The sequence below is a fragment of the Heloderma suspectum genome, chromosome 1 (genome assembly GCF_057233095.1).
Source record: "Heloderma suspectum isolate Gila_16-S chromosome 1, 16-S_ref, whole genome shotgun sequence".
Taxonomy (NCBI): domain Eukaryota; kingdom Metazoa; phylum Chordata; class Lepidosauria; order Squamata; family Helodermatidae; genus Heloderma; species Heloderma suspectum.
The window spans coordinates 298,419,540-298,433,046 of NC_139458.1; the positions used below are offsets into that span (position 1 = coordinate 298,419,540).

The 13,507-nt window shown below is 41.5% G+C and overlaps 1 protein-coding gene across 4 annotated transcripts in view; it reads left to right on the forward strand.

Annotated features, from left to right (window-relative positions):
• CD109 (CD109 molecule) overlaps positions 1-13,507 on the forward strand; it is a 107,573-nt gene that overhangs the window by 21,497 nt on the left and 72,569 nt on the right. For all 4 annotated transcript variants that reach the window (XR_014786600.1, XR_014786601.1, XM_084826943.1 and 1 more), the window contains exons 3-5: positions 3,433-3,461; positions 7,892-8,122; positions 9,820-9,945. Coding sequence is in view for 2 of the 4 variants with exons in the window: in XM_084826943.1 (XP_084683069.1) it covers positions 3,433-3,461; positions 7,892-8,122; positions 9,820-9,945 (386 nt within the window). In the remaining 2 variants the exon portion in view is untranslated. The remainder of the gene's footprint in view (positions 1-3,432; positions 3,462-7,891; positions 8,123-9,819; positions 9,946-13,507) is intronic.

A 13,507-nucleotide genomic window follows, 5' to 3' on the forward strand; every position in this document is an offset into this window, starting at 1 on the left:
TACCTCCTTTCCCAGCTCAGGGGCCTCCTGCCCGGGTTGGTCAAAATATCACGAGAACGGCTGGGACCTCTTGCAATAGTTCAGCTGACTCTCCCAGGAGGTCCCTGTGGCCAGTGAACAGGGACAGAGGGGAGGAGCTGCTGCCGCGTCCGCCACTGTTGCCCTCCAGAAGAAGCGGGGTGGTTGTGGCGCCAGCAACAGGGGCGGCACTGCTGCCTCGCTTGAGGCAGCAGGAAGCCTAGGGCCAGGCCTGCCAGTTTGAGTTACCCTTCTCTCTTGTCATAGTGACTGACTGCATTCAAGAACTAGACCATGTTCAGAGACAAACCTCTAGAACCTCCTTTTCCTCCTCAACCCTGCAAACTCCCCTTCCCAGACCTCTTCTTTCTCTCTCCCACTTGCTTTAGGGCTCCCAGTTTTCTTTGGTCTGACCCTTGCAGCTTCTCAGAACCACAGCCCAACCTCTTTCAAATCCAGACTCACCACACATGTCCTCAAGCCAATTTTCCATGCATAACAGTCCTCGGTTCAGGCACCGAGTGGATTTTTGGAACTATTTCCCCCACATTTCAGACTCTATGCATGGACTAGTATCTTATCCATTTTGCTCTGTGCTTTACTTGTTTAACATACCTAGGACAGTTCATCTTATTATATGAACTGAGTGAGTCTGTATTAGAATTTATACAAGCACCTTACTATGATTATTGCAACAATCTATTTCCCCAGGATTGTTCATCCATACACTTTAATTTCTGCTTAAGAAAACCAATTTTATCGTTTTGGTACAGACCTCTATGTGTTTGTTGGGGATAAATCTGCCTATATGTGCTGTCATCAATGTTAAAAGGTCCCTTAGATGTGTGTATCTTGGAATCTATATATGGGCATGCGTATAATGAGAAAAGACACTCATGAACACTAATTAATAGGCCAATCCTATAGATATCAGAAGTAAGTCTAATTGAGTTCAATGGAACTTGCTCCCAGGTAAATGTGTATAGATCTGCAGCCTAAGGGAGTATCTGTTATGAGCATTTAGAGCTCTGACTCCTGTGCTGATTCTGGTGGTCATTGTGATGAGCAGTGATTGAAATTACTGCTGCTCACTCACAGATCTGTCAGGAAGAGGGACGAAAGAAGCAGCTTCCAGTGTGGGGAGGTGACTGGAGGAATAACTATAATATTATTTATCACTTATCTGTGGGTTCAGGAGACAGATATACTCATGGTCTAACTTCCTTGAAAGTTGTCAGAGTCAGGAAGCAGAGAGGCATGCAAAACCTCATAACGTACAACATTTTATTGTTTACAGTTATTGTTTATAAGATGCTGGGTGCAGATGGAGAGAGGGATTTAGGCAGGGATGGGAAGTGGCTGTTGTCACATCCCTTAAAAGGACACAATTCACCACAGCTTTCATATCAGAATATTTGAAAACACAGGTAAAGCAGGTTTCTGGCACGTATACCAGCTTTTCCTAGACATGCTATTTACCCCATCTGAAAATGGGAAGAACCTGATAAGCTAGCCATCATAACATGGAGAATGTATGTGTGGACTGTGAGCCAAAACCAATGTTACATGAGTGGACTTCAAAGTCAATCCCTCCTCATCCCTGCATCTCCCCAGCATCCTCCCCCCAATCTGCTCTGATGCATGGAGGTTGCAGGGGGGGAGGCAGAATTTGATCTGTCAGCCATGACTGTTCCACTGGTGGAAGGACAGCATTGGATACAACCCTATGCATGTTATCCATGTTTTTTTCCATGACTCAAAAAAAATTAGTTTCTGGGCATATTCCAAAATGAGACGTAGGCCAGCATAAGTGAAAGAGTATCAACTTGACAGTGGTTTTTGAGTGATGGTGTAAACATAAATATGGGGTCAGTTTATTTGAGAGCGCATAAAGATTTAAACTATATCACAGTGTGGTTTGATTATATAAATCATGATAAAAATCAGGTTTCCCATTCCATTGGGTAATTGTTATTTCTAATGATAAGGCTCTGGTTTTGCACTTATTCCTGCCAAAGCTGACAGCTTTGCTGAAGATACTTTGCGTAACAGAAAGAAGACACTTTAAGAATAGAATTTCAAAGTCAAACCAGTTAAGTATCAAATACTTGTCATTACAAGTCTGTAGGAATTAGGATTCAGTTATTTCATGGGAATGAGGTCAGTGGGATTTAGGAATCAATTCTTTTGACAATTCCTTTACCAATCCTTGTATCTCAGCCTCATAGTTTATCTTTAAGACTATTGTTTCAGGCTACCCTCTTCCCTGAGTTGTGGTGGTGTTATGTAGTTTTAAGAAGAAATCAGACAATGGGTACAGGTTTTTATATATCACGGCCTCACAAATGGGGTGTAGCACTTTTTGATTGTGCAGCTAAAATCATAAAGAGAACAAGACTCCTGTACTGCAAAATGTGACCTTGGATTCACAGACATTATGGGCACAATCCTAGGCATGCTTAGACATGCTGGCTGAAGGGATTCTGGGAATTCTTGGACTTCTTTCTGTCTAAACATGCATAGGATTGTGCTTTCTGCATTTTTAATTCTCATACATTATGTATTTTAAATATCAGTACCACACCTTTAGATCAAACGATTCCCCAAGACAGCTTTCAGCACATTCTAACAATAGAAAACGATGTAATTAACTCAGCTTTTGGTGGCGGGGTGGCCACAAGAGATGCTGGGGAGACATGCTGTTAAAGCTCCTTCCCAGCATTCTGGTGTTCCTCCTGCCACGGCTGTTGCCCTTACTAGATGTGTAGCACGCCTGGCTCCGTAGGAAATGTGCATCCAAATGGCGGTGGATGCAGTGGTCACTAGAGCCCCCTTCACGTGTTACTGGAGGGAGGGGCCCTGCCCCTGATGTTGCATGATCAGGTTAGCCCTGCTACTGACAATTGTGCATTGAGTGTGGATGTCTGAAAAGGAGCCTCTGTTGCTCATGTGTAAGGAATCCTCTTCAGAAAGCCATGCTCAATGCATAGTTGTCAGGGCAGGGCTAGCCCAGCTGTGTGCCTCTCCTCTGTCCAGTCACTGAATTACATTAGCCTGAAGGGGCTCCTCCTTATGCAGGAGGAATGTGGTTCCTAGCTCATCTCTTGTTGGTGGGTCAAGAGAGATCCTAGAACATCTTAAAGGCTCCTCCCAGATCTGCTGCTGCTGTCTTTATGGGGCCTGCAGTAAGCCCAGAGGATATTCCCTCTACCCACAGAAAGTGTGTTTACAAGAAGCACTGGATGTCCCACTGTTGAAGTACAAGAAAAAGCACAGATGATGTAACAGAGCAGGCCTGAACAGTGCGTTTAAACAAGTGTATTGTAAGGATGGATTTGCTGGACAGGGAGGGTATCTGGTATGTGAGAAGCAGGAAGTGGGTTAATTCTTTTTCCTTTTCCTTTTTAAATATAGATTCATTTGAGACACTCGTTCTTCCAGCTGTAAGTATTTTCATGAAATATTAGAGACGCATGCAAAATGTTTTCTGAATAGATGTTCTCTCTTTCATTTGCTTACCTTTGACATTTTTATCTTGTTTATGGCATAAGTTAGTTTCATTGCTAATCAGAAAGGACATTCGTTGAGCCAACTGAGAGATATAAACTAAAATACAAAAGTTTGACATGTTTTTAGAAGGTTTAAGAAGACAACTCCCACCTGACTATAATTAAAGCTAAAACAGGCATTCAAAACAGTGTTCCCAGATCAATAACATTAAAAAACAAAAGCAGTGTTCCCAGCATGTGTAATGGCAACTGAGGTCAATAAGGATATGAAATTAACATTGCTTCTAGGATTATATTTCTTCATAATGATAGCAAAGAAAGATATGAGAATATAAAACTTCATAAGTATTTGATAAGTATTTAAAATAGATTCACATAAATTAATACACATTTTAGATGTGAGCCACATTCTAATGATACACATGCCTCACAGTAATTAATTCATACATTGAAAAGAACATAGTAGACTCCTCCCAGACTGTCCCATTTCAGAATGCTGAAAGAGAAGTCTTATATCTGAATGCTTTCCCCGGTCAAACTCACTGCATGTAGAAACCTAGCACATGGGGGGGGGGGATAGTTCCTGGCTTCTCCCTTGTCCCCTCCGTTCTTCCTTGTAAGAAAGAAGGGAAAGGCATTGAGAGACAGAGAGAATCACGATTTTGCTGCATTTTAAGTCCATCTTCCTTTACTGGCGTAGAAGTGCTACCATGCTTGCTTGGGCCATGTGTCTCCATACACATCTGCAAACTGCTTCTCCATGTTTAGGGAATGCGCCCTTCTAGAACACAAATGACTGGAGGACGTAGCTCAAATGCTAAAGGATCCTTCTCCCAGTGTAAGTCTGGCTCTATTCTGCTACCTGTCTGCTTGGTAAACCTGGCCCAGAAAGTAGCACATTTACCAAAATACACAAGAGCACAGCATGCATGAGTTTGGGATGTAATGTCAGTTGCGGAGTGTCTTTGTAAAGTACTCAGGGAGAGCGACAGAGATGAGTTTAGAACTGTCCAGAAACTGAGTTTTTATTGAGAAAATGTAACAAAAGGTAATTTAATGGTTAACCGTTTCTCTGAAACAGGCTTTCTCTGAAAGCCTGTTTCAGAGAAGGGAAAGATAGAGAGGGAAATGAGAAGTGAGGTGTTTGTGAGCTGGAGAGGCTGTGTGGTGATGCTTTAGTTTGAAGAGGGGGAAAGGAAAGGGATAGCAGCAGTGGAAACTAAAGTGGGCAGGAAGGAGAGAGAATTAAATTGTCTTTTGTTATGGTCCTTTCCTTCCTTACACTCTGGGCAGCTCTTCACCAGCCTAAAATCCTGCATTTAAAACTGGGCTTTCTGCTTCTATTTTAAATGCAGGATCATGACGACTCCCTTTTTCACCTGCTTCCTTTCCCCCCTCCCCTGTCCCCCTCCTTCTCCCCATATCTGAGTCTTCCATTATCTTTCATTGATCTCGCTCCTCTTCTTGCCGCTTTTCCTCTTTTCATGGAGGGAACTCAAGCAGAACACAATGGGGTAATTTGATAGCTTATTATCTGTGATCTATTTAAAAACGGAACAAAGGGCATTTATAGTGCAGGAGATGCCTTGGAGGTTCACGGCGTCATGTAAAGAGCCTGCAAACTTCCATGAAGGAGCAATTTCAATTGCAGGATAAAAGCTCCGTGTGAAGAAAGCCTAAATCTGAAACACAAGCAGGGGGACCATGCATCCTTAGTGCCAGCACGGAACAAAGGAAACAAAGGTAAAAAAAGAGGGGCTTCCCTTAGGTGGGGCAAGGATTTATGGAGTGCCACCCTTAGCTTTCTTTTCCTTGGCTCCTGACATTCAGTGTCATATGATTTTTATCGCCTAAGGGCACAGTGCTATGGGTTGTGGCAGGGCTGAAGCCAGCAGGGCAGGAGGAACAGCTGAAGTAATCTTCACCTCCCTGTCCTCCAATAATTGTGTTTTTTGCTAGACTGTCTTTTTCATCTGTCTAGCAACAGTGCTCCAAAGGTGGAGGGAAGAAGGCTGGAAGAGGCTTCAGGATAGTTTGTATCCTGGCCTCTCTGGCCTCCTCCCTTCCCTGCCCACTGGAACGCCCCCCTTTTCCCCTCTCCGAGGTCAATTCTTTGACCTTGGAGGCCAGCTGATGTGGTTCTTTCCATGCTGGTTGTGAGGGGTCGGGGAAGGTGGGGGTCAGCTCTCCGACTCCCCCTTCTGAGGTTGGAGCGCTGTCTCCGACCTCAGTGGGAGGGATCCCCACTATCCTCTGGCTCCTCAGACAATATCTGGGAGCCATAGGACTGTTCCTCCGATATCTTTAATTGGGTGACAGCAATAATTAGAATCTTTATGTTCTACTTCAATTATACACTTTTTAAAAATATCTGTGTAAATGAAAAGCATGCAGTAATAAATAAGTTTCTATATTATATATATATATATATATATATATATATATTAACATATGCATTTATATAAGAAACGTTTAAATAAGAAACATTTTTTTCTTCCTTTAAAAATGTGTTTCATGCCATTTCCTATGAGGTAGTAATTACATTTGGGCTATGATCCATCTCTTATTAAAATCATGAAAAAGTTCCCATTGATGGAGTTGGATTGCATCCCAGCTTTGTTTGTCTTTGCTAGAAAGAAAATCTGTCCATGCTACAACTGAGGGCTGTTTCAGACATTATGCAAAAGCAAACCCTTGTTTCTCACCAACTGTACACTTGAGAAGGAGCCCCAGTGAGTCCTAGCTCCCCGACAAGTACACTTGTATAATATATATGCTCAGTGTATTCACAATTTACAGTTTACACATTTTACATTTTATAATGGGAGGGAGAGAAAAATTGATTGTCTTTTGCTACCTCCTATTTTCTTCACTTAGCCAAAATTTTCCACCCGCAACACTTTTGTGCAAACTTTCGAAACTAAAAATAAATTATTGTGTTTCTGGGAAGTATTCATCTGCACTGGTAATAGTTCTGAAAGTTCCAGAAAGTAACGGAGACCGCAGCCCTGTGCACGTTTGCATGGGAGCAAATGCCGTTAAACACAGTTGGACTTGCTTCTGAATAAGTGTGGGTAGGGGATGTGCTGTAAGAAGAGACATAAATATTTTTATCTTGCTTTCTTACTAATCTGTTAATGAGACTAACTGTTGGCAAATACGCAAGATGAAAACACAACTGTACCAGATGCAAGATGAAAACACAACTGTACCAAATCTGATAATATTAACAGATAAGACCACAGTGTCATTCTAAACAAACACAGACCATGTAGATTTCTGTTATTGGTTTGAAGCCACAAATGAGCCCATTAAAAAAATGAAGAGGTAAAACAGGTTGCAGGACCCAGACTTCAAAAATAAAACAGCTGTAAAGCTGCCTAGTCCATAGACCAGCTTTCTCCAACCTGGCCCAATGGCCATGCTGGCTGGGGCAGATGGGATTTGAAGTCAAAAACATTTAGAGGGTACCAGGTCGCCTACCCCTCCAAGTGTCAAGGACTACAACTCCCATCCCTGTGTGCCTGCAGCTAAGAAGATCACTGTGGACTAGAGGCTGTTTGATAAAGATCCCAAATATGCACAATTGGAAAAAGATGAAGTAATTATGCAAACTGCATGGAGGAGAGGCACAGAAAAAAAAAGAGGAAGAAGCGATTGAAAGAGATCTACTGTCAAAATGTGCACCAGTGCTTTAAAAAGAACTTCATTTCCAGTCAGCTTCAAGCTGATGTGCTCATATAGGCAATTTCAGGACAATCATCCCAAGGCTTCATAAACTATGGTTTATGGGCAAGCGCTCCTCTCTCGCCCCTCCCCTTGTTCACCAGTTTTGGCATGAAGATCCTGGTTTGCATTTAGCCAGAGTTCCCTGTCATATCCAAACTGCACAACTATGCCTTAATGTCAGGTGACAAACCAGTGTTAATTGCACTGAGCCTAATTTGGACTTAATAGGGAACTCTGGCAAGCCATGATTTCTGTGCTGAAGTTGGCATGTGATGTGAAGAGAGGGGCAAGGCAGCAGCAAATGTCCATGGTGTTCATCCATGGTTTATGAAGCATCAACTAACGTCTGAACGCTAGTGAAAAACCCTGTTGGTTTTGAAGTGATAAAACATTTATTTGGAGTATCGCTGTAGCTTTAGTTAGTTGTAATTTTACAGTACAACAGTTTACTTCGATATAAGCCCCACTGTATTCAGTGGCATTTAGTCCCAGGCAAGGGAGCGCAGGATTGCTGCCTTTGTTTTTGTCATCCTTTGTTTTTGTTTTGGTAAGTTTAATTATTGTTCCACTGTCTCCAGGAGCATTTAGAAATAAATATAACAATAATAATGATGAACTGTCTTTTTTCTCCCCAGCTTCCCATGGGCAGTAGCTCTCTTAACTGTGATTTACTAGTCAAAGGGTATTCAGAAGGTCGACTGCTGTTTTCTAACCTCACTGACCTTTCGTTTGAGGACAAAAGCTTCTCAGTCTTCATCCAGATGGACAAGTCTGTATATAAACCCGGGCAAGATGTGAAAATACGGGTAGTTACTCTGTATCCTGACCTCATGCCATATAATACTCCAGTAAATGTATATATTCGGGTAAGTACAAACTTGACATTACTTGGTGAAATAGGTTTTTCTTCAGGGTATGCAAATGTCATCTGCCATGTGTTTGCAGTAAAGTACAGCAATAGGAAGGGGATTTACTCTAAAATAGACCATAAATGAATAAGGTATCTACATGCATAATGTGGTCAGTCACTTACAGGGTCCAGATTTCAAACCAATTCCATGCTCTTAGAGCACAAGGTATGAGAGTTCAGGGGCAAATGGCATGCTATGTACAAGCGCATGTCATGAAGCCCACCCCTCAAGAAAAAGTATTTTAAGTGGAAGACAGGTGGTGAGGAGGGAGTGCTTAACTCTTGAGACACTGGCTGTTTTTCTTGTTCTAAATCAGCCCAGCAGGCATCTCCTCCTGCTGGGTTCCAGATGTGGGAAACACCTTTCATTACATAATGTTGAGGTTTCATTATGCGCATGACTGTAAAACATAACTTCCCCTTCAGAAAATGTGTTTCAGTAGGCTTTGGATACTGAATGAGCACAGAAAGGGTGGTGCTAATCCAAGTGTATCTGATAAAGTCATGTGCTCCCCTTTTACTGTACATTTATTCTGAGAGAAACTTATTTCCTGTTTACCTCTCTCTGGCTAACTGAGACTTATTGAGGCAGGTTATTCAGCCCCCACCCCATCCACTTTTGCTTCTTCTTATGCTGGTAAATTGAAATTTTGCCTTGCCTGGTAAGTAAGGATCAAATGACACGTCACATTGTAAATCAAGGCCAGAACTATGCAGCAAAATTAATATGTTATTTTGCCCTGAGGCAGGGATGTGTATTTGATGGGGAAAATATTTATGCACAAATATGCACATTCTAAACGAGCTCAACTGAATTGATAACATTATCACATAATGATTTCTACTACCCTTCTAAAGGCTAACTACATATTAAGTGCAAATATATGTAACACAGTTTCAATGCCATTTTTAAAAAAGAAAAGCAGTTTTGTATGGGCAGGGCATTTTGAGTGGAGAAGGCTTGACAATTCTCTGCTCAAAAATCACATTGCCCCTGCCCCCAAAGGGGAACAGAACTGAGGCCCATTACATACATTGCATATAACATATAGCTAATTCTTAAGTAATTAACTTCCATGTGAAAGCATTTGTGTAAAAAGTCACACCTGTCATCTTAGGAACCTGTCATCTTCAGCAAGTGCAAGGTGATGGCAACATTTTAGGTCATGCAGTAACAGCAGCATTGCTGGTGAAGTTTCTTTATGGATATTTTCTGCTGAAACATACTTTATGTCCCTATTTATTACTCACTTACTGCAATAAATTCTCACCCAATAATTCACTATTTTGGATATGGCCTTGGATTTGTTAATGTCATGCTACTAAACACATAGGATTGCCATCCAGTGCTGGCAATCTGCCAACTCAAAACACACTGTGCTAGTGGGAACAACCGCTAGTGCAACTGGAAATTAGTGCTTGCTACCACAACTAAAAAAACTATCCAAAACTGCTGCTTCTGGAATGGGACAAGTCAGCAGAGCTCTCTTCCATGACCTCCACTGACATGTCCCGTTGTGGAAGTGGTAATTTCCCATAGTTTTTAGTTGTACTAACAAGTGCTACTTTCCTGTTGTGCTAGCAGTCATTCCTGTTAGTGCAGTGGGTGTATTGGATACATAGTTTAACATGCAATCTGGACTTTTTTGTTAGGATCCTCGACGCAATTTGATTCAGCAGTGGTTGACACAGAATGGAAAACTGGGCAAGATTGCGAAGCAGTTTAAATTATCCAAACATCCTGTCTTGGGTGACTGGTCTGTACAAGTTCAAGTAAATGTGAGTATTATCAAAATGAATTGTTTAGGAGAGATATAATATGCCTCTAGTAAAAAATCAGTGATGAAACTCCCATTGATTTAAGTGGCTCTGAATTGCATACTATGATTTGGTCATCTTTGCAAGAGATTACATTTGTCTATGATTACGCAGTTAATTGAAATGTATACTGTCCAAACTGGATGAGATCAGCATTTGAGAAAGACTTGAGCTTGTAGGTACTGTTTAGTAAGCAAAAGGCATGATCTTGTCAAGACAATCTATGGTTCTTCCTTACTTTTTTTCAGTGTCGCCAGTTGAAATCATTTGTAGTCTATGATAACTGCTCTTAATAACTCATGTTCCAAACATTTGTATATTTTCTTCAAAGCAGAAAACCTGGAGGAGGATTATTTAGTAGTTGTAAGCTGCGGGTGGGGGTGGGGAAGGCTAAGATTGGAAAGGATGCAGCTACTAAGGACAAGTAAAAGTAAATATTCATAAAACGATTTGAGTATAGATGAGAATAGTGTTGGACATTGCGAATGATGTCAGAAGCAATTACTAAAAAGTGCCTGTGACACTTGGGGAACCAAATTCCACATGGGGATCACAGTAGCAACAGATTTGCTTATCTGAGGAAAAGAATCGCGTTTTCCTAGGTATAAAATATAGCTATTGAGTGAAAATAGGATATCCTTGCAATGGCAAGGAAGGCATGTATGCAAAAACTGCCCAGAGAGCTTTGGCTGTTGGGCAGTATAGAAATGAAATAAATAAAAACAAAATACAGTAAAAAAATGAGCAACAACTGTACATATAATGCTCTAAAACTGACTGTATGGAAGAATTCTCAGGTCCATCAGGCATACTCCGTCCATTGATATACAAGAAATGAATTAATTTTTTAAATGTCCTATAGGTGGCAGTATAACCAAGAAAAAATGAAGTTTAGGGAAAAATGTAAATCATTTATTAAAATACATGTTTGTTTGTGAAGCAAAACCAACAGATGCTTTATGATTATGTTTTTTCCCCACTGTCTCAGAGCTTTAGGAACATTTTTCCTTGGTTCCAGAGTCAAAGGTTTCAAGCAAACATATTCAGAGGCCTTTTTTAGCTCTTCAGCAGCAAAGTAAAACAGAAAAGTAGTGCTCCTAAAACAAACCCATGTACGCTTCCGCACATACATAAATACACACGCCTTCCCCTCCCAAACCTTCGAAGAGAAAAGGATAGCAAAAAAGAGTCTTCCAATTCAGAGAAGGAATAAAGTTGTGGAAGAAAATGGATGATATCCTAAATAGTGGGAAGGGCTCTTTTGCATCCTTAATGAATAAATTTCAAATCAGCCACATCACGTATCCTGCCACAGCCATCAAACTAGAGAGCCAGTGTGGTGTAGTGGCTAGAGTGTTGGGCTGGGAGCCGGGAGATCCGGGTTCTAGTCCCCACTCAGCCATAGAAGCTCACTGGGTAACTTTGGGCCAGTCACAGACTCTCAGCCTACTCTACCTCACAGGGTTGTTGTTGTGAGGCTAAAATGGAGAAGAGGAGGATTATGTACGCCGCCTTGGGTTCCTTAAAGAGGAAAAAAGGTGGGATATAAATGTAATAAATAAACCAAACCAACAACAGCCCACAAGCTGATCCACTTCACAGTGACTGCTCCTGCAGTTGCCTGTTTCTCCCATGGCTGTCCTGGGATATTTTTGTGGATTGTTTCTGGTTGATGGCTTCAGCACCCAGTTCTCTGCTGGGCCCTGTGATGTGGAGAATGCTTGATGACAGCAATCTAGGGGCTTTGCCTAGAGCGAAGGTCACCAGCTCCTGCAGCACTTAAGAGTGGTCTGGTTGGACAATATTGACATTTGCAATTTCTCTGTGCCCAGTGCTACATCAGTCCTACCTGCTTTCCCTATGTGAATGAGAACTATAGGGAGAGCCTTCCGTTAAACTCCATTTTGCCACCCCTAATTTCTTGTATATATCTGTGACGAAGAGTGTTAAGATCATGGTGAATAACCATTTTTGAACATATGAGCAATCCAGACTATCCTTGGGGCGGGGAGGGTGGGATGTATTTCCTTGAGCGAATGTAATATGTTAAGGGCATCATGGATATGGCTGGTAGTACTTACTGTGATTGTGGTGGCTGGAAAAAGTGTTCCTCTAATTAAGGGACTTGCTGTCAGACATACTTAAGGTTGCCAGGTTATATCCGTGATGTTATATTTGTCCATCTGTTGAAGGGCAATTGGGGTTGCTCTCAGGTGCTAAACAAAGAGATGGTTTTCCAGATGTTTATAAGGATTGTGTGCTGTATATACTAAATATTATGAGAGACGGAAAAAGGTTGCATTCCTGCCTATAGCTCAGTGGGAGTTACTTCTGATTAAAAATATTTGGAATTGCACTTCATGGAGACAAGCATACCTAAAGACACAAGCTTATAGGTGAATGGATTTGCTCCATTGTTCTAAGAACATAAGAAGACCTGTGCTGGATCAGACCAAAGGCCCATCTAGTCCAGCGTTCACTTCCCACAATGGCCAACTATATGTCCCAGTGGGAAGCCCAGAAGCAGGACATGAGCACAATAGCCCCCTCCTGCTTCTGCTCTTAGCACCGGGTATTCAGATGCATATTTCTTGGGAAGATTGCCTTTGAAAATTGGCTTCGTATGTGAGCTTATTTGGAACATATCTATGAACTGTTAGTACCAGAAGACCGAGGACAGCTTATGTTTTTCTGGTATCCGTAAATTACTTTCTGTAGCTCATTTAGCACTAGACACAACAAATTCTGTTAATTTTGCCAGCCATGACTTTTCAATGATTGATGCATTCAATTGAAATGGTTTATAATGCCTTACATCATCCTTTCATGCCCAAAACAAAAAACTGAACTGGACAAAGACAAGTTAACCTTTGCCTGTGTGCAAATTTGTGTTTTCAGAAGCTGGAAAATATGTCCGAAAAAAAAAGTTATCATCAGTCCCAGCAGCATTCAAAAACTCAGACACTGTCTGAGTCTTTGTGTAGTCAGCTCATCTTATTTCTGGTTTATTTTTGTAATAATATAATAGTTTTGATTACTGCAAATCTTTATAAGCTATTTTTTTAAGAGTGTAAGTCTACCCAATCCAAGGAAAAAAAAACATACCTAAGATATCTAATTAAATTTGCCACAACAGATATCCCCTCCTTATATCTTAAACATGGCCAAGAAAAATAAAGCCATCTTTTTAAAAATACATTTTGAATATTTCTGAAAACTAATCTGGATTTAGTAACCCCTTCCCCAAGAAGTTCTTGAATTGGCTGTACACTGTCTCTACACTGGGTTAAATCCAGCATTGTGCTAGTGGACATCTGCTAGCGCAACAGGGCTTTCTCCCTCTTTTCTCCCCCCTGCAGCCCTTTCCCCCAACCCTCCGGAGCAGATTTTGAGGGTGTGTGTGAGATTTGAGGGGGGAGGGAGAATGCCCCCCTCCTAGTTCTGCTGATGGAACAAGCCGCTCTCATCATTGGATACAACTGATTTTCTGACCTTGGACCAATGATGGCAAATTTGGCTTGGA